Here is a 21,052-nt window from a genome sequence, read left to right on the forward strand (position 1 = left end):
CCCGGGGGCTCACTCTCTACAGGAGAGGCAGTCACATCTCTCAGCGGTGACAACCTGGATGGGGGAGCCCAGAGAACTGACCGAGCTCCTCAGCTGGCTCTCAAAGGGTCAAGAACAGAGTGGGGAAGAGCATTCCAAGCAGAGGGAACAACATGTGCAAAGACCAAGGGCAAGAGAGAGTTCTATGTTGAGGTAGTTTCCCGAACCTCCATGTTTGGGACATGGGGTGAGGAGTTAGTTGTAAGAGATGAGGTTGGAAAGAGAGGTTGGCAGGAGCAGATCACTCAGGGCTTTATTTTGCCCCAAGAACACTAGGGAGCCACAGGTGGTCTTGGGGCAAGGGAGGGCCCCAGTCATACTCATGTTTAGAAAGACCTCTCTAGATGCCAAGTGGAGTGTTGGGATGGGAGTCTGGGAGAGCAGAGACCAGGCTGCTGGGAGGGCAGGACTGGAGTGGAGGGCTTTGGACCAGGGCGATGCAGAGAAAGGGACTAGAAAAGAGGAATTCAGGTAACAGAATGCAAAAGACTTGGGGCTAGAAGCAGGGGGTGAAGGAAGATGATACAGATCTAGGGAGACACTGAGGTCTGCAGACTGGGTGAGTGGGGGATGGCAGTGTGAACTCTAAGTTGGGGACACAGGAGAGGAGCAGGATTTGGAGGAAGATTTCAATTTCATTGTAGGTCTTGCTGAGTGTGAGATGCCTCTGGGACATTTTGATGAGAAATCTGAGAGACCACTGAGAATGGGTCTAGGAAGATCTGTGATGGGGTCAGGGTGGCTTCAGCAGAAGTGAAGGGCACTGGCAATCAGTGGGGCGTCATGGATTACTAGTGGGTCATCGGGACACTGCGGGCATTGCGGGGATCGATGAAATTTTGGCATCAGAAGAGGGTGTTGGAGAACCAAGTGAGATTGTTAAAGATAGTGAAGTCATGGAGACATATATCGGAGGTTGGAGGGAAATGTGGAAATGTTTGGGGTTAACGTTACTCAGTAGTGGGTGGGTGTAGCCCTAGGAGTTTTATGGAGACACTGGAGACCAGCAGGATTTGGGACATCATCCAGGGTGGGGTGGAATGACTGGAGATGCTGTCGTCAGTCAGGGATTTTAAGATGTCAGAGGGAAACACTGGAGATCAGAAAGGTGTATGTTGCGGGGCGCCTGGGTGGCTCAGTCGGTTAAGCGGCCGACTTCGGCTCAGGTCATGATCTCGCGGTCCGTGAGTTCGAGCCCCGCGTCGGGCTCCGTGCTGACGGCTCAGAGCCTGGAGCCTGTTTTGGATTCTGTGTCTCCCTCTCTCTGACCCTCCCCCGTTCATGCTCTGTCTCTTTCTGTCTCAAAAATAAATAAACGTTTAAAAAAAAAAAAAAAAAAAGAAAGGTGTATGTTGCGAGTCTAAGAAGGCACTAGAACCACCTGGGGTCGTCTGTGAAGCGATGGGAAGGCCAGTTATGAAGGAGGCCTCCTCTTGAGGGTCCCTCCGTTGCTAGGCAAACGGTTCCCTGGGCGCCGTTGCTAGGGATTTGAGCTTTTCCACGACCCCGCCCATCTCCCGCTGGGCCCCGCCCCGCAGCCAACCACGAGTCGGCCGCTGGCACAAAGGCCACGCCCCATCTTGCGCCCCGCCCCCAGTCCCTGAACCGTTACCGGAGCGACGGCCCGAGCCCATCCCGCCTCCCGATCCTGTTGCCAATCGAAGAGGCGTCGCCCGGGTGACCACCCCACCCCTTCCGGCGCGAGCCCGCGGCTTCCGGCAGGGGCCCGGCGGCGGGCGGCGGTCCGGCAGCGGCGGGGCCCGGGCGGGAGGGGGGCGCCCAAGATGGCGGCGGGCGGCGCGGAGGGCGGCTCGGGCCCCGGCGCCGCCATGGGGGACTGCGCGGAAATCAAGTCGCAGTTCCGCACCCGCGAGGGCTTCTACAAGCTGCTCCCCGGCGATGGCGCCGCTCGCAGGTCGGGTCCGGCTTCCGCCCAGACCCCGGCGCCGCCCCAGCCGCCGCAGCCCCCGCCCGGCCCTGCCTCCTCCTCCGGCCCCGGCGCCGCGGGCTCCGCGCCGTCCCCGCCGCCCGCAGGCCCGGGGCCAGGGCCCGCGCTGCCCGCCGTGCGCCTCAGCCTCGTGCGCCTCGGGGAGCCCGACGGCGCCGGGGCCGGGGAACCGCCCGCCACGCCCGCGGGGCTGGGTGCCGGAGGAGACCGCGTCTGCTTCAACTTGGGCCGCGAGCTGTATTTCTACCCCGGTTGCTGCCGCCGCGGGAGCCAACGGGTGAGCGGCCTGCATCGTGGTGGCCTCGGTGCTGGCAGAGAGGATAGGGCCCCCTGAGGTGATCCCGAAGTGATGGGAGGGTCTCTGATTGATGTGGGGTTTGGAAATGGCATCCTAGATGTGACGGATGTCCTAGGATGCAGAGGTGCCTGGAGGTTATGCAGAATTCTAAAAGGCGGTGGCCTCTTAGCCCTTTAGCACCCTCCGAGGTGCTGGCCATCCTAGAGGTGATGGAGAATCGTGAGGTCATGTGGGATCTCCGAGTTATGCGTGGGGGGTTCTGTACTGGTATTTTGGAGAGATTCCCAGATGGCATGGGACCCTGTGTGGTTCTGGGTGGTAGCGATCTGCAGGTGATAGGGACTCCTGAGGTGATGCAGGCTGGAAGGTGATGGAGAACCCAGGGGTATTGCAAGTCTGCAGGTATTGCGGGGGGTGGGGGGTTGGGGGGGAGTCTTGAAACTTTGGGAGCCCAGAGGTGAGGATGATTGTGGAACTGATGGGGCTCTGAGAGGTCATAGGGATCCTGCAGGTGAATGGGATCTTAGGGAACGCAGGTTCTGGAGACACAGGGTCGTGGAGGGAGTGAGAATCTCTGAGCTGATGGAGAGCTGGGGGTGATGAGAGCCCAAGGGGACATCCTCAGGTGTGATGGTGGTCTCTAGAGAGATGTAGGTCCCAGAGGGGGATGAGGCCCGTGGAGGTTATGGTGGTCCCCAGACGTGATGGAGATCCTGGGAGCCCAGAGGTGATGAAGGACCAAAAATGTGGGGGACCATGAGGTTTAATGCGTCTGTGAACTGTGATGGAGGTCCCGAGATTTAGGGACTCCAAAGGAAACAGAATCCTGGGATGTTGGGCATTAGAGTCCTGGGGATGTGGGCGGCCCTGAGTTTGGGGAAGCTTCGATATTGAGGTGCTAAGATCAGGGGAGTTGCTGAGGCCGTGGGGCAGGACTGGAAAGGAATGGGACTGTGGGGGTCTGCAAGCTTTGATACTACGGGCAAGGGTGTCCCCTAAAGTTAGGGGGTCCAACTCTGGGGGTAAGCACCGTGGTCTCATGTGGGGTGGAGGGGGGGGAACCTTCCTGTCTGTGTTTTTCCTTTACTGGGTCTGTGATTTGGGTCCCCCTTCCTGTCTGTGGTTGCCCACTCACCCATCCACCTACCCACTTCCCTCAGGGATTTAACCCTGCTTCCTCTTAGTGGTTTCCCCCGACCTCAACACCCTCTTCCTTCCTCAGTAGTAGAAGCTATTAACTGCTTTTCTCCCGCTGCTCAAGTCCATTGATCTCAACAAGCCAATCGACAAGCGGATCTATAAGGGCACCCAGCCCACCTGCCATGACTTCAACCAGTTCACTGCTGCCACAGAGACCATCTCCCTGCTGGTGGGGTTCTCAGCCGGCCAGGTGCAGTACCTTGATCTCATCAAGAAGGACACCAGCAAGCTATTCAATGAAGAGGTGATTATGGGCCCCCGGGGCTTAGAGCGGCTCCCCCCCTTCCCATTCACCCACCCGTACACCGTGGCCACGAGACTGCAGCTGCCTGGGAGCCGTGTAGACCTGGTGGGGTGGGGGGGGGGGCGCAGGATATGGGAGAAAGAGGGGATGGGCTGACGGATGTGTGGGCCGAGGTAACAGCTAGCGTGATAAGGACCAATAATGACAGCTGCGCCTGCTGTGCCCAAGTCCTGTGCTGCTGGGTTAGGGCTCGTGGTGCCCGTGTTGCGGAGAAGACAGTTGAGCCTAGTCACCTGTTGGGACTCGTTTGACATCAGAATTTGGTCTCCAAATTCAGGTCCTTGCCGCACCGTTTCCTCACTGTGTGGTTTCGGGAAGGTGACACTCCCCCCCCCCCCCCACTGAGCCTCAGTTTTACTCCTCTGCAAAATGGGATTCTCATTCCTACCTCACAGGACTGTCGTTACAAAATCATATGTGGGGATTGCCCAGTCCTGGCTGGATTCGGCACAAGAGGGCGTGCCGATGAACGACCTCATCCGTGGGCAGGGGCTGCTCTTGTCCTCTTTTTTTTTTTTTTTTTAAATGTTTGTTTATTTTTGAGACAGTGTAGGCAGGGGAGGGGCAGAACGATAGGGAGAGAGAGGATCCAAAGCAGGCTCTGCGCCGACAGCAGTGAGTCCGATGTGGGGCTCGAACGCATGAACCGCCCGAGATTGTGACCTGAGCCAAAGTCAGACGCTTAACGGACTGAGCCACCCAGGCGCCCCATCCTCTGTCTTTTTCTCTCTGTTCAGAGGAGGTGTTCCAAGTACACAGAGTGCCTGAATGGCAGAAGGGAGCGGAACGGTGAATGGATTAAAAACGCACTAGCTCGTCCATTCACAAAATAGGAGAGGCCTCGTTGCAGGGGACAGGGGGAGGGGACATTGAAATAAAGACCTGAAGGAGGCCAGAAAGTTATCAGGGGAAGTGTGGGAGGAGGACAGCAGAAAGGCTGAGTGGCCAGAGCAGTTCTTGAGGGGTGGGTGGTGGATGGGTTCTGAGAAAGACCTGAGGGACCAGCCCGTGTAGGGTCTGGAGGGCCATGGAAAAGAGAAGAGTTCGGCTGTTAGAGCCTTTCTCGACTAGGGTTCATCTCAGCCGTAGAACAAAGAAGTGATTTGATGATTTCCGAATCTTTCCCAACAACGAGGAGCCACCTCGCTGCCTGGGGAGGAAGTTACTTCGTTGTGTACTGCGGGTGCCCAGGGCTTCGTTCTCTCTGGAACCCTGCTTGAGAAAGGCCGCCGTGGTGTTTGGGGCTGGACGGTGCCTGGTGCTGACTTCCATTTTAACAGCCTCTGTCTGGCAACCGAGCGGCAGTGGCAGCCTGAGTGGCCAGTTAGGCCAGCGCAGGGTTGATGGCGACTGGGACCTGCGTGGTTGGAGTGGGGGTGGGGCGAGAAGAGGGCAGGTCCGGCGTGTTCTGGAAGGACTGGATGTGGGCTGGGAGGCGGACGGGAGCAGAGGCGCGTGTGCGGCTGGTGGGCTGGTGCTGCCCCTCGCGTGTCTAGGAGATGTTGTGTGCACAGCGCTGTGCTCTGGGGCTAGGCCAGCGAACCACACAGATCGAGAGCCCTTCTTTGGGGGCTGTTCTGTGAATCGATCTCTTGCCTTAAGCCTGACGTGGTGAAGACCGTGGAGAGGGTTAGACAGAGCAGGATAGTTCTCTGAAAGGCAGGACCGTCCCCTTGCAGAAGAGGGGGCATCGTGGCTCCGCGGAGCTCCCCGTGGCTGCCTCACAGGCCACCCTTCTTCCCCTGCGTTCCCGTGGCCTGGCGTCCATCCCTTACCCTCGGTGTGGGAGGCCCCGTCCGAGAAGGTCTGGGCCACGTCCGAGGGCCTTTTAGGGGGAACCACGTTGGGGAGGAGGTCTGCCGGGAGCCGGGAGCGGATTACCTTCTCCCAACCCCCACGGTTTCTCCCTGGCAGCGGCTGATCGACAAGACCAAGGTGACCTATCTGAAGTGGCTGCCCGAATCAGAGAGCCTGTTCCTGGCCTCACACGCCAGTGGCCACCTGTACCTGTACAACGTCAGCCACCCTTGCGCCTCGGCCCCGCCGCAGTACAGCCTGCTGAAGCAGGGCGAGGGCTTCGCCGTCTATGCCGCCAAGAGCAAGGCGCCCCGCAACCCGCTGGCCAAGTGGGCGGTGGGCGAGGGCCCCCTCAACGAGTTCGCCTTCTCGCCAGACGGCCGGCACCTGGCCTGCGTCAGCCAGGACGGCTGCCTGCGCGTCTTCCACTTCGACTCCATGCTCCTGCGGGGGCTCATGAAGAGCTACTTTGGGGGCCTGCTCTGCGTGTGCTGGAGCCCGGATGGGCGCTACGTCGTGACGGGTGGCGAAGACGACCTGGTCACCGTGTGGTCCTTCACCGAGGGCCGTGTGGTGGCCCGGGGCCACGGCCACAAGTCCTGGGTCAACGCTGTGGCCTTTGACCCCTACACCACGAGGGCCGAGGAGGCAGCCGCGGCCGGCGGCGGCGACGGGGAGCGGAGCGGCGAGGAGGAGGAGGAGCCTGAGGCCGGGGGCCCGGGCTCGGGCGGGGGAGCCCCCCTCTCCCCGCTGCCCAAAGCCGGCCCCATCACCTACCGCTTCGGCTCGGCCGGCCAGGACACGCAGTTCTGCCTGTGGGACCTCACCGAAGACGTGCTTTACCCCCACCCGCCCCTGGCCCGCACCCGCACCCTCCCCGGCACGCCCGGCGCCACGCCGCCCGCCGCCGGCAGCTCTCGGGGCGCCGAGCCGGGCCCCGGCCCCCTGCCTCGCTCGCTGTCCCGCTCCAACAGCCTTCCGCACCCGGCGGGCAGCGGCAAGGCGGGCGGCCCCGGCGCGACCGCCGAGCCGGGCACGCCGTTCAGCATCGGCCGCTTTGCCACGCTCACGCTGCAGGAGCGGAGGGACCGGGGGTCAGAGAAAGAGCACAAGCGCTACCACAGCCTGGGCAACATCAGCCGGGGCGGCGGCGGCGGGGGCGGCGGCGGCGGCGGCGGCGGGGACAAGCCCAGCGGCCCGGCCCCGCGCAGCCGGCTGGACCCGGCCAAGGTGCTGGGCACGGCGCTGTGCCCACGCATCCACGAGGTGCCGCTGCTCGAGCCCCTGGTGTGCAAGAAGATCGCCCAGGAGCGGCTCACGGTCCTCCTCTTCCTGGAGGACTGCATCATCACCGCCTGCCAGGAGGGCCTCATCTGTACCTGGGCCCGGCCGGGCAAGGCGGTGAGTCGCCCCACGCCAGCCTCCCCAGGGCCCAGGAAGAGGCGGGCATCGGCGGAGGGGTTGGCCACCGCCACAGCCTTTAGCCCTGTGGGATGAGGGGGAGCCAGGGAGCTCTTAGTGTCCCAGAGTGAGACCCCCTCAGGTCCCAGGGTGCCGGGCTTCTAGAACTCTCAGTGACGACCGAGAGAGGGTTGGGGATAAGAGACAGCTGGGAGTAGTGGGGACCGTGGCCAGCTATCTGAAGCGGGGAGCCAGTGGGCCCGGCATGGCCCCATCTGATCACATGTCACTCGAAGCCAGATCTCCGTTTCTCCGGGACATGTGATTTGCCAGTTGTGAAACCTGGTGAATGATGCTGGTCAAATTCTCTGGGCGACACTGAGCCCGTGGGCCCGGCTTCCGGCCTGGGTCTCAGACTCTGGACCTGAGCCCACCGCTGGAGTCACGGCCTGGGGAGTCCCAGCGTGGGTTCCGGCGCTGCTCCCTGTGACCTCGGGCAGGTCACTGCTCGTTGACCTCCATCACCTCTTAGGGAGCCTTGAAGGTGGGTGGTGGGCGGATGTGTCCACCTCCCGCTGTAGCTGTGGGGTTCGGCGAGGTCCCGGTCGGGAAGGTCCCAGTAGGGGAAGCACAGACCTGGCGCCTTCTCTCTTTGGAGCTCTTGTCTCGTGGCTCAGCTTCTCGGGGATGTGGGCACAGTGCCCAGGATGCCAGGTCTGAGGGCCAAGGCTGGGTTCCCTCGAAGAGCAGTTTTAGGATTGTGTAGGGTCTTGAATCCTTAGAACGTAATAGCACAGTCTCAGAGGCAGGGTCGTTGGGATCTGGGGAGTCCGGCAAGTCCTAAAAGAGACCCCTCTATCTCCCTAGTTCACAGACGAGGAGGCCGAGGCCCAGACAGGGGAAGGAAGTTGGCCCAGGTCACCCAGCAAGTCAGTGGTAGAGGTAGGATTGTCCCTGAGTTCTCTACCCCCCGCACCCCCCAGTCAGAAAGGGCCCCATCCTCTCCCCATCCTCTCCACCCCTACCCCATCCTCTCTGCTCGGGATCACCCCAAGGACTTTAATTATTGTCTAAGAGTGCCGCCTGCCGGGACAGGGAAGCTAGCTGAGATATAAGTTCCTGACCTAGAGCAGCGGCCTCTGTCCGGGCGGGGTCTGGGGCGGACTGAAGGGCAAGGTCAGGGCGGCAGCCGCCTTGGGGACTCTGGGCTGGCTCCCTCCCCATGGGACTGACGGGAGCCCCAGGCAGCCTCTAACCCTCCTGTCTCCCCTCTCGTCTTCCCCAGGGCCTCTCCTCCCAGCCCAGTAACTCCCCGAGCGGCACAGTGGTGTGAAACCATGGATGTCGGGGTCCCCCTCTGTTCCCCGCCTCCTAGCCATAACCCCCCCGCCGACCTCACGGATCAACGTATGATTAACAAGACTAACCATGACGGATGGACTGCTCCAGTCCCTTGCCCTGCACAGATTTGGGGATCAGAGGGTCCCCCAGACCGGCCCAGCACTTGGGGGGACGTAGTGGCCCGTGTGGCCTCAGCCCTGTCCCCACCCACTGCCAAGTACAATGACCCCTCCCTCTGAAGCATCAGTGTTCGCCTCGTCCCTGTCCCCAGCATGTGACTGGTCACTCCCGGGGGAGACCCCCTCCCCCACAAGCTCTGCAATGTGCCCCTCGGCCTGTGGGCAGGGCAGGGGTGGCCTACCCCTCCCCTGGCCCGCACCCTGCCCGTGCTGTTGTTTGTGCTTTTGAAGAGTGTTAAATTATGGAAGCCCCTCGGGGGCCCTCCCTGTCCCCCCGGGACCTCTTATTTATACTAAAGTTCCCTGTTTTCACAGCGTCTCTGTTCCCTTCCGGGAGGTGTGGAGGGAGTGCGCGCGCACTTTTGCTGCAGTCCTAGAATCCAGTTGCTTCGACCAAAAGGAAGAGCTAGGCCCTCCCTGCCTCTCCCCCACCCAGTCCTCTCCCTGCTCCCTTCTAATAGCCCGGAACACTGAAGGGCGGAGGGGGCTCGCTCAGTGGGGGACACACAGCAGGTCCAGCCCCAGGCAGGGCCCTTGGGACGGAGGAGGACGTTGCTCTGGCTCCCAAACTCTAGAAGAAAGTCCATCCAGGACCCCCCTCAGAGCCGTTTGAGAGTGCCCAAACCGGCCCAAGTCGGATATTCCGGGGGGGCCTGTCCGGATGGGTCCTCCGGGCCGCTCCTGAGGTGCCCGGAGTGCGCATGTCTGCGCCTCCCGCCGCCTCGGGCCGGCTCACGCGGCCCAGACGCCCAGAGCCAGCTAGAGACCGCGGTTTCCTGCGGGAGAGCTGTCCAGCCCTCCCGAGAACAGCGAGAGTCCGTCCGGCTGCTGCAGGGAGTGGTGTCTTCCCGCTCTGCCCTCCACCCCCCGAAATGTTTCTGTTTCTAATCCTAGCCCGGGCAGGAATGTGGCTGCGGGGCCAGGGTCCAAGGAGCTATTTTGGGGGCTCCTTTTTCTCCCCCAGGCTTTGGCCAGCGGGTCACCCCTGGTCCTGGCTCCTGAGGTCCTCCCTTCCCAATTCTCTCACCACCCCTTCCCCACCTCCTGCCAAAAAAAAAAAAAAAAAAAAAAAAGTCAGTGTAAAGCAGAGGTCCTGAGGGCTAAATTTAAACCATCCCAAAGTCTGACTCCGTGGCTGAGTCACCCGCGAAGCTGGCCTCCTACCCCCCCCTTCCCAGGCCTCACCCCTTTCTCACCCCACCCCGATTCCTGGGCTTGAGAAGGGGGCGTTACGCGATCATTCTGAACCTCAATTGGCGCCCTCGGAATGGAATGGGAGGGCTCATCTTTGGCTTCTGCCACACCTGTAGCTTCCTCTGTGCTCCGCCTTTTTTGGGGGGAGGGGTGCATGGTGGGAGAGTTGAAATTCTTCACCCCCCCCATCTCGCTCTGAAGTGTTCTGAGGGGCCCCAGGGGGAGGGAGTTGGGGGGCCTGGCTCATGAGGGGTTAAGGCTGGGAGGCGGGAGGGGGCCGAACCGAGGGGTGGGGAGAAGGGGAGGAGGCCTCAGCAGCAGAGAGAAGTGGCCAGAGAGGCCCAGGGGACAGCCAGGGACAGGCAGACATGCAGCCAGAGCCCCGAGGCCTGGACAGGGGCTGCCAGGCCCCGTGACGGGAGGACCCCGAGCCCCCGGCCCGGGGAGGGGGCCATGGTGCTGCCTGCCCGACATGTCAGCCGAGGTGCGGCTGAGGCGGCTCGAGCAGCTGGTGCTGGACCCCGGCTTCCTGGGGCTGGAGCCCCTGCTCGACCTTCTCCTGGGCGTCCACCAGGAGCTGGGCGCCTCCGACCTGGCCCAGGACAAGTATGTGGCCGACTTCTTGCAGTGGGGTGAGTGCCCGCCTGCATGGACGCCCCCGGATTGGGGGGCGGTGGGGGCAGGGCAGAGACAGGAGATGGGGCTGGGCACGGGGGACTGGTGGTTGGGGGCAGGATGGACGTGGGAGAGCCTCCCATTCAGGAGCCCGGAACTCCGTGCCAGGTCCCAGGGTGACATGCCCCTTCCCCCGTGCCACCCTGGCAGGGCAGGCCGGGGTCAGCAGAGGCCAGGACAGCCAGGACTCACAACCAGGACTTGGGAGGCTGGGCTGGGCACAGCTTCCCGTGGTCCCTCTGTACCCCCTCCACAAAGTCTAGGCCTAAGGACATGCCGGGAGCCCTGTATTTTAGGGTGCCCCCACTGAAACGGGCCCCATGGCCTTCCACCCTGGTTTCCCAGAGCGCAGGGGCAGGCAGAAAGGACAGCACGGGGCAGCTGCCAGGGGCGCGGCCAACGGGCAGGTGTTTGGCTCCAGCCTCTCCAGCTGCCCCGACAGGTGCCCAGGCACTGGGAGGGTGCGGTGACTCAGGCGGGCCCCGGGGGGAGAGCCAGCTCTGAGACAGGCGCCACTCAGCGCCCCTCACCCCCTGGATGGAGGAGGAACAACTTAAGGTTCTTCTGGGTGTACCCCCCCCAGCCCTGTTTCACTGTGGTCTGCATGGGGAGCCCTGACTCCCCTCTAGCTACCCCCCTCCCATCACTCATTCTCCTAGCTCATGACCTCCGACCTCCCGGCTCTCCCACAGAGTCCCTTCTTGCCAGGTCTTTCCCCAGAGACAGGTCTGGAGGGAAGATGTGCCCGCCTCAGCTTCTGGCCTTGTCTGCCCGGCCCTTCCTCCACCCCAGGGCCCAGGCTCCTTGGGTTTTCTGTCTCTCTGACACCCTGCCACTCGGTCCCCACACTGGGTTGCCCCTCCAGCGGCCTGCTCTTGGTCCGTGGGCTCCGTGTGTCTCTCTCTGCCTTCTCCCTCTTGCTCCTTTCTTGTGACCATCTCCTTCTGACCCAGGCCCCGCTCCTGTCCCTCCCACTTCACAGATAGGAAGGTGGAGACCAAAGGCCAGGCCGCTCAGCCCCTGTAGGAACTTTCTCTCCGCCTCCGCCAACCCTTAGTACCTCTGTCAGCCCTGATTTCGCAGAGTGTGAAGTGGGGCTAGCAGGGTAAACTGAGCCCTGAGCTGGGGGCAGGGGTCTGGCCCTCCCGTAAGGAGCGCTCCTTTTGTGGCCCGAGCAGCATCCTGCGGCCCCTCCCCTGCCGGGCCGCCCGGGCGGGGGAGGGGGCCTGGGTTCCTGCTGCCTTAAAAGGGCTCAACGTCTTGGCTCTCTCCTCCCTCCCCCGTTCTGGGCCCTGGCTGGTTCTTCCCTGCCTGCGGCCCACTCTCCCCGAACCTCATGGGGGGCCCCTCTCTCCCTTCCATAACGCACTCTGTCTCCCCTTATTCCCACTTGCACACGTCCCTCTCTCTCTGTCCTGCCTCTCAAGTCCCCAGCGTCCGCTACTTCCCGCCCTCCCTCTCCGTGTCCCAGTCTCCCCCTCCCAACCTGCCCCCTTTTAACTCCTAGCTGTGGGGCCTTGGGCCGACCGCCTCACCGCCTGGGCCCTGACTCCCCACCTGTAAGTGAGGGGTACTGAAGAAGCCCTCTTTGTGGAGTTGAGGGCAGAGAGAATACACTAGAGCCTGGGATTTGGGGGTCCACGCTGGCTTTGTCTTTCTTGTTCCTTCTCCCAGCCCCAGCCCCAGCCCCAAATCCAGTGTCTCCCAAAGTGTGGTCCAAAGCCACCTGCGTCATAAACCTGGAGGTACTGGATTAAACCGAATGTTCCAGAGACAGGTGACCCGAGACAGACTGAGAATGCTGGGGTGGGCCTGTTGGGCACTCCCTCCACCAGCCCGAGCGGGGGTGGGGCCTGAAGCTCAGGGGGCCCTAAGGCCTGGGTCTCCTATCTTCCCCGTCGGTCCTGCAGAGCCCGCGCTCTCCGCCTGCAGCCACTAGGGCCCTCCGGCCCAATGGCCTTCCCAAAAAGGGGTTCCCAGGCATCCCACCTTTTTCTGTAGGAGGGCAGTTTGGGGTGTCCCCAACCCTCACAGTGTTTTGGCGGGGAAGCCCTTGGGAGACTGACAGTCCTAGGAGAGAGAGAGAAGAGAGAACAAGGGACAGAGGAGACCGAGGATGGAGAGAGGGGGAGACTGAGGGGCAGAGGGTGGGACTTCCTCCTGTCTGGGGTGTCAGTCCCAGTTAGCCTCGGTTCTCACCTCCCCTCGCCCCCCAGTGGAGCCCATCGCCGAGAGGCTTAAGGAGGCCCGACTGCAGAGGGATGACTTCGAGATTCTGAAGGTGATCGGACGCGGGGCGTTCAGCGAGGTGAGCCGTGAGCTGTCACTGCAGCTCGGCGGAGCGGGAGACGCGACTGCTCACGCAGTGGGCGGGACACAGGGGTTCGGGGCGGGTCCTTAGAAATTGATGAATGACTGAGTTTAGAAAAACTACACCAGAGGGGCGGGGGGCGGGACTTTGGGTCGGTGGGCGTGGCGTTGGCGGTGGGGCGGGGCCACGACTGGGTGGTGTCGGGGGTGGAGCCCGATCGGAGCGAGCCCGGGTGTTTCCGCCCCCCCCCACCCCCCCCGCGCCACCTCAGCCCCAGTCACCCCGTTTCGGCCTTCAGGTGGCGGTGGTGAAGATGAAGCAGACGGGCCAGGTGTACGCCATGAAGATCATGAACAAATGGGACATGCTGAAGAGAGGCGAGGTGAGGGCCGGGGCTGGACGTGAGGGACGCGAGGATTACCCACCCCAACTCCCGCCCGGCCCGCTTCAGCGCCCGCGGGTGCCCCGCAGGTGTCGTGCTTCCGCGAGGAGAGGGATGTGTTGGTGAACGGGGACCGGCGCTGGATCACGGAGCTGCACTTCGCTTTCCAGGACGAGAACTACCTGGTGAGCCCCGGGCCGGGGCGACTAGAGAGCTGGACCCCGACCCCGAGGCTGGCAGTTAACGAGACGGGGTCAGGCAGAGGAAGTGCCAGGCTTGGGGAGCTGCCTCTGGGTGTGGTAGGGACTGGTCTTCCTTGCCCGGGAGGGGAGATGTCACTTACGGCTCTTTTCCCGGGCGGATTCTACTGGACTCTGCAAAGATGCCGCCGTCGGGGGTGGGGGTGGGGCGGGGATCTCTCACCGGGACTGGGATAGCTCTCTAGTCGATGTGGGGGCCACTGGGCAGGGGGTATCTGGGCACTGGGTGGGGGGGGGGGTTCTCTGAGTTCTCTTTTTCCCTCCTTCTGTCCGGTGACATCCTGCGGAAAATTAGGGGTTTTTTGGGGGGGGGGGGAGTGTCTCTGATTTGGCCTCGGAGATCTCTTGGGCTCTCTTGGGGCTGGGGCTGCGGGGTCTCTCCCCAGGAATGGGGCATCTGTGGGAGTCTTTGTCCCGGGCTATCGGCGATCGGTGCCGAGGGGTGCTACTGACCCCCCCCCCATGACACGCCCCCTGCTAGTACCTGGTCATGGAGTACTACGTGGGCGGGGACCTGCTAACGCTGCTGAGCAAGTTTGGGGAGCGGATCCCAGCCGAAATGGCGCGCTTCTACCTGGCCGAGATTGTCATGGCCATAGACTCAGTGCACCGGCTGGGCTATGTACACAGGTGGGCGCAGCAGGGGCTGAGGGGCGGGGGGCTGAGGGCGGGGCCCAGAGAGGGAAAGCGAAGTTGCACCCGGGCACGGTACCGCAAAGGTGGGGACCCAGAGGGGGCGGGCCCTGCAGAGGGACCTCCTTGGTTGGGGCCACTGGGGACAGGGCCAGAGGAGTGGGGTTCAGAATTGCAGAGTCCCCTAAGGGACGGAAGCCGAGGAAATGGGTTCTGAGGGGGTAGGGAGTGGAGGGGCCCGGAGCTGGAGAGCATGGTCCCTAAGAGGGTGGGACCCGAGGCCGCGCTGCCTGGAGGGGTGGAACCTGCCGAGATGGATGGAGGGAGGCTCACATCCACCCCCACCCTTCCGTTTGCCCAGGGACATCAAACCCGACAACATCCTGCTGGACCGCTGTGGCCACATCCGCTTGGCCGACTTCGGGTCCTGCCTCAAGTTGAGGGCGGACGGAACGGTGCGTGGGGGCGCCGCTTCGGGCACTGCGGCCACCAATGAGGAGTGGGGGCAGGTGGGGGGACAGAAGCGCAGAGTGTGGGGGCGGGGCTGAGGCGCCCAGGTAGAGGTGGGGGCCCGACCAGATTTAGAGGGGTTACAGGGAGGGGACCCACGCCTAAGTGTGTGTGAGCCGCTCCCGGTTAGAACAGAAAAGGGGAGGGACTAAAGCACTCGGGGCGTGGTTAGGAGGAGGGGAGGAGCCAGAGCTGGGAGGGGCGGGGCCGAGCCCAGCTCTGGACCTTTTGGCTCAGGTGCGGTCGCTGGTGGCTGTGGGCACCCCGGACTACTTGTCCCCTGAGATCCTGCAGGCTGTGGGCGGCGGGCCCGGGCTGGGCAGCTATGGGCCCGAGTGTGACTGGTGGGCACTGGGAGTGTTCGCCTATGAAATGTTCTACGGGCAGACGCCCTTCTACGCCGACTCCACGGCTGAGACCTACGGCAAGATCGTGCACTACAAGGTGAGCACGGCCAGAGGAACCCCTGATCTCCCTTGGCACGTAACGCCAGGCCGGCATCCCCTGCCCTCCCTCTCCCTCGTGCAGGAGCACCTGTCTCTACCGCTTGCCGACGCAGGGGTCCCCGAGGAGGCCCGAGACCTCATCCAGCGGCTGCTGTGTCCTCCTGAGACGCGGCTGGGCCGGGATGGAGCAGGTGATTTCCAGAATCATCCTTTTTTCTTTGGCCTTGACTGGGACAGTCTCCGAGACAGCGTGCCCCCATTTACACCGGATTTCGAGGGTGCCACTGACACGTGCAACTTCGATGTGGTGGAAGATGGGCTCACTGCCATGGTGAGCGGGGGCGGGGTAGGTACCTGCGACCCCTCCTGGGCAGAGGGTATTCCCCCCACCCACGCCCCACCCCCATCCCTTATCCAGAGAGCTGGGGTTAGAATAGTACCCATCTCCTGGGGTCTTGAAATCATTCCTCCCCCAGAGCGCCTGCTCTGTGCCCACCCGGCGCCGGGAACCCAGCGGTGATCTGGATTCGCAGTCCAGTGGGGAACATAGACTTGTCCCCAGACAGTGATGCCCCAGAGGGAGAGTTCAGGGGTGAGACAAGGGAGGGGGAGTGCGGGGAGGGGGGCGCCGGCTCCCCACCCAGCCCGGAAAGTCTTGGAGGGCTTCCTGGAGGAGGAAGCCTCGGCTATCTGAACCGAGACCTGGAAGGATAAGAAGTCAGGCAGGAAAACACCGTAGAGGAATCTCTCCTAGGCCATCTCTCTCTCAACTGTTGTACAAGCCGCCCCAGTGCTGGGCACTGCTGGGGACCCACAGGGACCAGGCCAGCCCCGGGTCCCCGCCCTCATCCACGTGTAGTCGGGAGAAGTATAGAATGACACTGTGGAGAGCGCCCTGAGGGAAGCAGCAAGGCGGGGTGGGGTGGGGAGCTGGCATTTAAGCCAAGACTGGGAAGGGGTGAGGCACCAGCCCTGAGGAGCACAGGTCACTCCACATCTGGATTTCTCTGGTACAGGAGACGCTGTCCGACATGCGGGAAGGCATGCCCCTGGGGGTCCACCTGCCGTTTGTGGGCTATTCCTACTCCTGCATGGCCCTCAGGTAAGCGCTGTTCAGGGGCTCCCAGCAGGGTTGCAGGATCAGGCTCAGAAGTGTAGCGTCTTGGGACCAAGGACTGTTAGGAGTCCGGAGTTGTAGGACCTTACGATGTCAGACCGTAAGTACTGTGAAGTTTTAGATTCCCTTGCAAAACCTCGGAGCCACAGACTTGGCCTTCCAGAATCTTCCAGGCGTCCACTCTTAGATTGCTAGTACAGTCACGGGACCTCAGAATCTTAGAAAATAAGAAGCATAGAATTTTAAAATCAGTCTTAAAGGAATACAAACTTTTTTGAATTGCTCATATAACCATAAAGCTACTTCGTTATTTGTTTATTGAAAGGAGGCTCCACACCCAATGTGGGGCTTGAACTCACGACCCCTGAGATCAAGCGTCAGGTGCTCTACTGACTGAGTCAGCCAGGCGCCCCCAACCATAAAGCCTTTTAAAAACGTTAATTATACAAACAATACATCGTTTGTCACTGGTAAATTAGAAAATTCTGGCAAGGGAAAGGAGCTCCCTGGCTCACGCGCACACACAAACTGGACAACTGTGAGAACACGCTGTGATCCAATCTAGTCTTTTGCCGAACAATGTTCAAAATGTCCCTTCTTGTCCTGAACGAAGGCCAAACATGAGCCACTGTGCCGTACTGTCCTTTCTGGGGGGGGGGTGGGGGGGGTGGGGGGGGGGAGACAGGACTCCGTTAACTCGTCTTCTCTGTTATAACCCAGATTGGATGGACAGCCGCAGCATGGTCTCGGGGGGTGCCCAGGATCCTGGGGTCCTTGAGACCTGTTTCCAGAGAGGGAGTGCTGGGTGCGAGGGGCCATCCACTTTTATTGCAATTTCATATTCCTGGGGAGGCGGGGTCTCCCTCCAGCAGCTGGGGATGGCAGGGGGCGGGGTGCAGAGAACTAGAATCAGTCCTGGGGTCCCACACCCAGTCTTAACACTGTATCTTTGGAGGTGGCCAGAGCTGGGGGGGGGGTCCCCCTCATTGTCCTGACGTCCTAAGGAAAGGGGTCTGCAAAGGTCACATGGACGGGGAGATGAGTGACCCCGCATATGGGTGTCTCGACCCCAGGTTCCCACAGAAGGTGCAGAGAGGCCAGCTCCCAGGGGCCTGAGGCCATGTGAAGGGCGGGCCTTTACTAACAAGAAGGGGACCCGTCCCATCAACCTGCCCCGCCCCCTCCTCACTCCAGGGGTCCTTCAGGGCCTGGCTGTCCCACGGCCACAGAAGAGGGAGTCCTGGCTCTAAATCCAGAGGGGTGGACAACCTCTTGAGGGGGCCCGGCTCTCCCTCCCCTCGCCCTCTTCCTCTCCCCAGGGACGAGGAGGTCCCAGGCCCCACGGCCATGGAACTGGAGGCGGAGCCATTGCCTGAGCCACCTGTGCGGGCGCCCAGCCCAGAGCCCACGGTGCCGCCACCAGAGGAAACAGTGAGTCTCTGGAGGAGAAGGTCAGTCAGGGAGAACCCGAGAAAGGCAGGGCCTTCCGGGGTCTTGTGTGCTCCCGGCCTGAAGCCCTCTGGGAGCTGGCTTGATAGAAAGAGAGAATGCAAAGTAGAGACAAAGTTACTTCAGTCAGAAATCATTCCTCTGAAGAAATAAAGGCCTTTGTGTGTGGGAGGAGGGGGCCGGCCCTTGGTCAGCAGACAGAACCTCAAGGCAAAGGTTTATTCTTGAACCGGAAAGGAGGGTAGTTAGGCCGAATTGTTCCCGGAAGAGGGGGCTGGAGAATGAGGGGAGGGGAGACAGAGCCAAACCAAACAGGGCCTTTTGGTGAGGCAGGCCTTCTCCTGAGGACGCCCAGGGACTGGAGAAGAGGGGAGGGCCATGGTCAAGTTGGGTAAGAGTTGTAGGAATAGCCCTTTGGTTCCTGGGTGGAAGGTGGGTGGGAAGGGCCCAGACTGGAGGCCGGAGACCAAGGCAGGGGCTGGGGTTAGTTAGGGAAGGAGGAGGAGACTTGGGTCACTGCAGGAGCTGTGGGGATTCCGGAAAGATCTAGAGGACAAGGGAAGATCCCAGCCTAGAACCGGTGCCCAAGTCTTGGGCGCTGCAGGAGCGGGCAGCCCTAAGCCAAGTCCCGCACGCAGGCCGAAGCGGCAGCTCCGGGGGCCGTTCCCGCGGCGGCGACGGCGGCGGTGGCGACGGAGGCCCAGGTGACGCTGCGGGAGCTCCAGGAGGCCCTGGAGGAGGAGGTGCTTACACGGCAGAGCCTGAGCCGGGAGCTGGAGGCCATCCGCACAGCCAACCAGAGCTTTGCCAGGTCGGGGTCGGGGCGCCGGGGCTGGTCGCTGCCGTCGGCAGCCCGTCTCGCCCAGGTCCGGTCCGGAAGGGCTCACGGTCTTTCCCTCCCCGCAGTCAGCTCCGTGAGGCCGAGGCCCGGAACCGAGACCTGGAGGCGCGCGTCCGGCAGCTGCAGGAGCGGATGGAGCTGCTGCAGGCCGGGGGAGACGCAGGCGAGTCCCCCATCCGTCCCCTTTCCCGAGGGCGACGGGGGGAGGTGGGCCCGCGGCGTGTGTGGACACCTGGGGGAGGGCGAGGGGCCCAGGCTGGGGCACGCCGCGCCACCGCCCTCCTCCGTCCCTCCACGCGCCCTACGCCTCTCTCTTCTCCTTCCAGCTGTCACGGGGGTCCCCAGTCCCCGGGCCACGGATGCACCTTCCCATGTAAGACCCCTCTTTTTCCCCTGTATCAAGCCTGCTGGCCCCTCTGCAACCCCGGCCCCGTCTCCCCGTCCGGATTTAGGGATCACCCTATCTCTTTGGGGTTCCAGGCGGCAGACATCCTCCACTCAGCCCCACGTCTACCAGACAGCCCTCGGTCCGGGCCTCTAACCAGATCCCGTCTAGGATCTCCCTAGATTCCCTCCCCGACTCCGTTCGCTGTCTCTCGCCTCCTGCCGAGGGCGGCCGGGCCGGGCTGGGCTCCGATCGGGTCACCTGTCCCTTCTCTCTCCAGCTAGATGGCCCCCCGGCCGTGGCTCTGGGCCAATGCCCGCTGGTGGGGCCAGGCCCCATGCACCGCCGCCACCTGCTGCTCCCTGCCAGGGTACGTCCGGCTGCTCACGCCCGCCCGCCGCCGCGCCCCTCCTCGCACCAAGCACCCCGAGTCTCCTCTGCTTAGCTGCGCCTCTGTCGAGCGGGGCCGCCGCGGGGAGGGAGGATGCGCGGGCAGCCAATCAGCTCGGGCCGCTAGGAAGCAGCCAGTGGCGAGTTCGGACGAGACTTGAAGCTTGCCCGCGGACCAACCGCAACTGCCCGCGGGGGCGGGGCGGGGCGGGGCGGGACGAGAGAGGATTGTGGACCCACCTATAGGCGTGGGCGTGGCGAGTCCCAGGAGCCAATCGGGGGGCCGTGCCGCCGAGACCTGATCACGCCCTCTTGTCCGCAGGTCCCTAAGCCTGACCTATCGGAGGCGCGTTCCCTGCTCCTGTTCGCCGTTGCTCTGGCTGCTGCCGCCGCCTTGGGCTGCACTGGGTTGGTGGCCTGCGCCCACCATCTCGCCCCGGTCTGGCGCCACCCGGGAGCCGCCTTCGCCCCCTGAACCCTAGGACCCCAAGCTGGAGGGTTGGGTGACCTGGGCACGGCGCAGAAGCCATTCCTACCGCCTCCCCGTTCACACCGCCTCCCAGCGTGGGTCTCCGCCCGAGCTCCAGCCCTGTGATCCGGGCCCGCCCCCTGGCGGCCGGGGAGGGAGGAGCAGGGGGCTCCAGGGAGGCTTGTAACCGGGAATGCTGCAGTTGCTGCTGGGGAGAATCGCAGACCAACCACCTACTAACTCCGGCCTGGCTGAGGCCCCGCCGTGGATGGGCAAACTGCGATCTAGAGGAGACAGCAGGGCCAGGGCTCGGCCATCAGTTTTTCACCCTCCACGCGCCCCCCGCCTATCGGCTCGCAGACCACAAATCCCTGTGCATGAGGCCCTACTATCCCGGGAATGTTCTCTTCCCGCGGCGAACGTCTAGTGCGAGCCCCGCCCGCCTTCTCGAGAACCTTTTGCTTTCGCCAGCCCCGCTTTTTCGGGGACTCGCGCGCCCTCCTCACGTACGTAGCTCTCGGAGCCACAGCAGGCTCCGCCCGCCTCGGCAGTTTGGGTATTTATTGACCTGTCCTCCGACCCGCCAAGTTCCAGGACCCCAGCACCCTAATCCACGTTTTGGATGCACTGAGACCCCGACATTCCTCAGTATTTATTGTCTCTCCACACCTAGGACCCCACCCCCGATCCTCGCGAATAAAAGGCCCTCCCGTCTGCCCAACGCTCTGGACTCCGCGGTGTCCGCTCTCTTTGCGTTGCGGGAACGAGGCTGCTCAGTGGGCCAATTGGAAGGCGAGTGGAGGCGCCCAATGGCCTGGCAAGAAGCTACAGGGCCGACAAGCAGACGAATCCGGGCCGGGGGTGGGGGTGGGGACGCTGAAAGGCGTGGCTTCGGCAGCCGGCCAATAGGAGGTGGCTAGCGAGCCGCCCGGAGGCACCGCCCCTTGCCCAGCTGTGGCCCAGCTGTGCCACCCGCAGGCCGGCAAGAAGGGGGTTGGGCCGGCTGCGCGCGCGCGCGCGGCCATCCTCCTACTACTGCGCTTGCGCGGGCCACGCGCCTCGGTCCCAGCGACTAGCTCAAGAAAAGTTGCTGCAAACTTTCTAACCCGTTTCCCCCGCCCCTTCTCCCTGCCGGACCCGCCCCCCTGCGGAGCCGGGAATTCCGAGGGGCGGAGCGCGGGCCGAGATGGGGCATGGGGGGGCCTTCAGAGGACTCTGGAGACGGAGGCGTGCAGAAGCTTAGTCTCCGGGCGGAGGTGGCTTCGCGCCCTTAGCCTTCCCGGACGGCCCGTTACCTTCTCCGTTGTCCCGATGGGGAAACTGAGGCCCTCAGCCTGAGGCACACGCGGGGGGAGGAAAAAGCGCGGCCTGAGGCGGAGGGAAAACAAAAGGAGAATCACGGACAGACGGGGAGGGGGGCGGGCACACACACAGACACTGGGACAGAGACCCTAGTGGAGAGCTGGGCCTGGCACTGCTGGGG

At 62.9% G+C, this 21,052-nt stretch overlaps 2 protein-coding genes across 6 annotated transcripts; both read left to right on the top strand.

Annotated features, from left to right (window-relative positions):
- Positions 1-1,810: 1,810 nt before the first annotated feature.
- On the top strand, positions 1,811-8,819 carry DMWD (DM1 locus, WD repeat containing). The gene is made up of 5 exons (XM_042968583.1): positions 1,811-2,264; positions 3,547-3,729; positions 5,704-6,987; positions 7,855-7,929; positions 8,273-8,819. The coding sequence occupies exons 1-5, from the start codon at positions 1,824-1,826 to the stop codon at positions 8,318-8,320; spliced, it is 2,031 nt and encodes a 676-aa protein (XP_042824517.1). The 5' UTR covers positions 1,811-1,823; the 3' UTR covers positions 8,321-8,819.
- A 93-nt stretch (positions 8,820-8,912) lies between these two features.
- On the top strand, positions 8,913-20,290 carry DMPK (DM1 protein kinase). 5 transcript variants are annotated; one of them, XM_042968585.1, is made up of 15 exons: positions 8,913-10,333; positions 12,593-12,684; positions 12,986-13,069; positions 13,159-13,254; positions 13,811-13,959; positions 14,324-14,417; positions 14,710-14,916; positions 15,001-15,264; positions 15,935-16,020; positions 17,355-17,466; positions 18,123-18,295; positions 18,391-18,488; positions 18,652-18,698; positions 18,991-19,080; positions 19,423-20,290. In XM_042968585.1, the coding sequence occupies exons 1-15, from the start codon at positions 10,174-10,176 to the stop codon at positions 19,573-19,575; spliced, it is 1,905 nt and encodes a 634-aa protein (XP_042824519.1). In that variant the 5' UTR covers positions 8,913-10,173; the 3' UTR covers positions 19,576-20,290. The 5 variants fall into 5 exon arrangements, with proteins under 5 accessions (XP_042824519.1, XP_042824518.1, XP_042824521.1 ...); XM_042968584.1 differs by having other exon boundaries at positions 18,995-19,080; XM_042968587.1 differs by having other exon boundaries at positions 15,001-15,249.
- Positions 20,291-21,052: the final 762 nt, after the last annotated feature.

This window comes from Panthera tigris, chromosome E2 (genome assembly GCF_018350195.1).
Source record: "Panthera tigris isolate Pti1 chromosome E2, P.tigris_Pti1_mat1.1, whole genome shotgun sequence".
Classification (NCBI taxonomy): domain Eukaryota; kingdom Metazoa; phylum Chordata; class Mammalia; order Carnivora; family Felidae; genus Panthera; species Panthera tigris.

Coding starts and splice junctions, on each gene's coding strand:
- DMWD (XM_042968583.1), top strand. CDS start 1,824: ATGGCGGCGGGCGGCGCGGAGGGCGGCTCGGGCCCCGGCGCCGCCATG. Junction 6,988..7,854: donor GGGCCCGGCCGGGCAAGGCG/GTGAGTCGCCCC, acceptor CTATCTCCCTAG/TTCACAGACGAGGAGGCCGA. Junction 7,930..8,272: donor CCAGCAAGTCAGTGGTAGAG/GTAGGATTGTCC, acceptor CGTCTTCCCCAG/GGCCTCTCCTCCCAGCCCAG.
- DMPK (XM_042968584.1), top strand. CDS start 10,174: ATGTCAGCCGAGGTGCGGCTGAGGCGGCTCGAGCAGCTGGTGCTGGAC. Junction 13,070..13,158: donor ACATGCTGAAGAGAGGCGAG/GTGAGGGCCGGG, acceptor GGTGCCCCGCAG/GTGTCGTGCTTCCGCGAGGA. Junction 19,081..19,422: donor ACCTGCTGCTCCCTGCCAGG/GTACGTCCGGCT, acceptor TCTTGTCCGCAG/GTCCCTAAGCCTGACCTATC.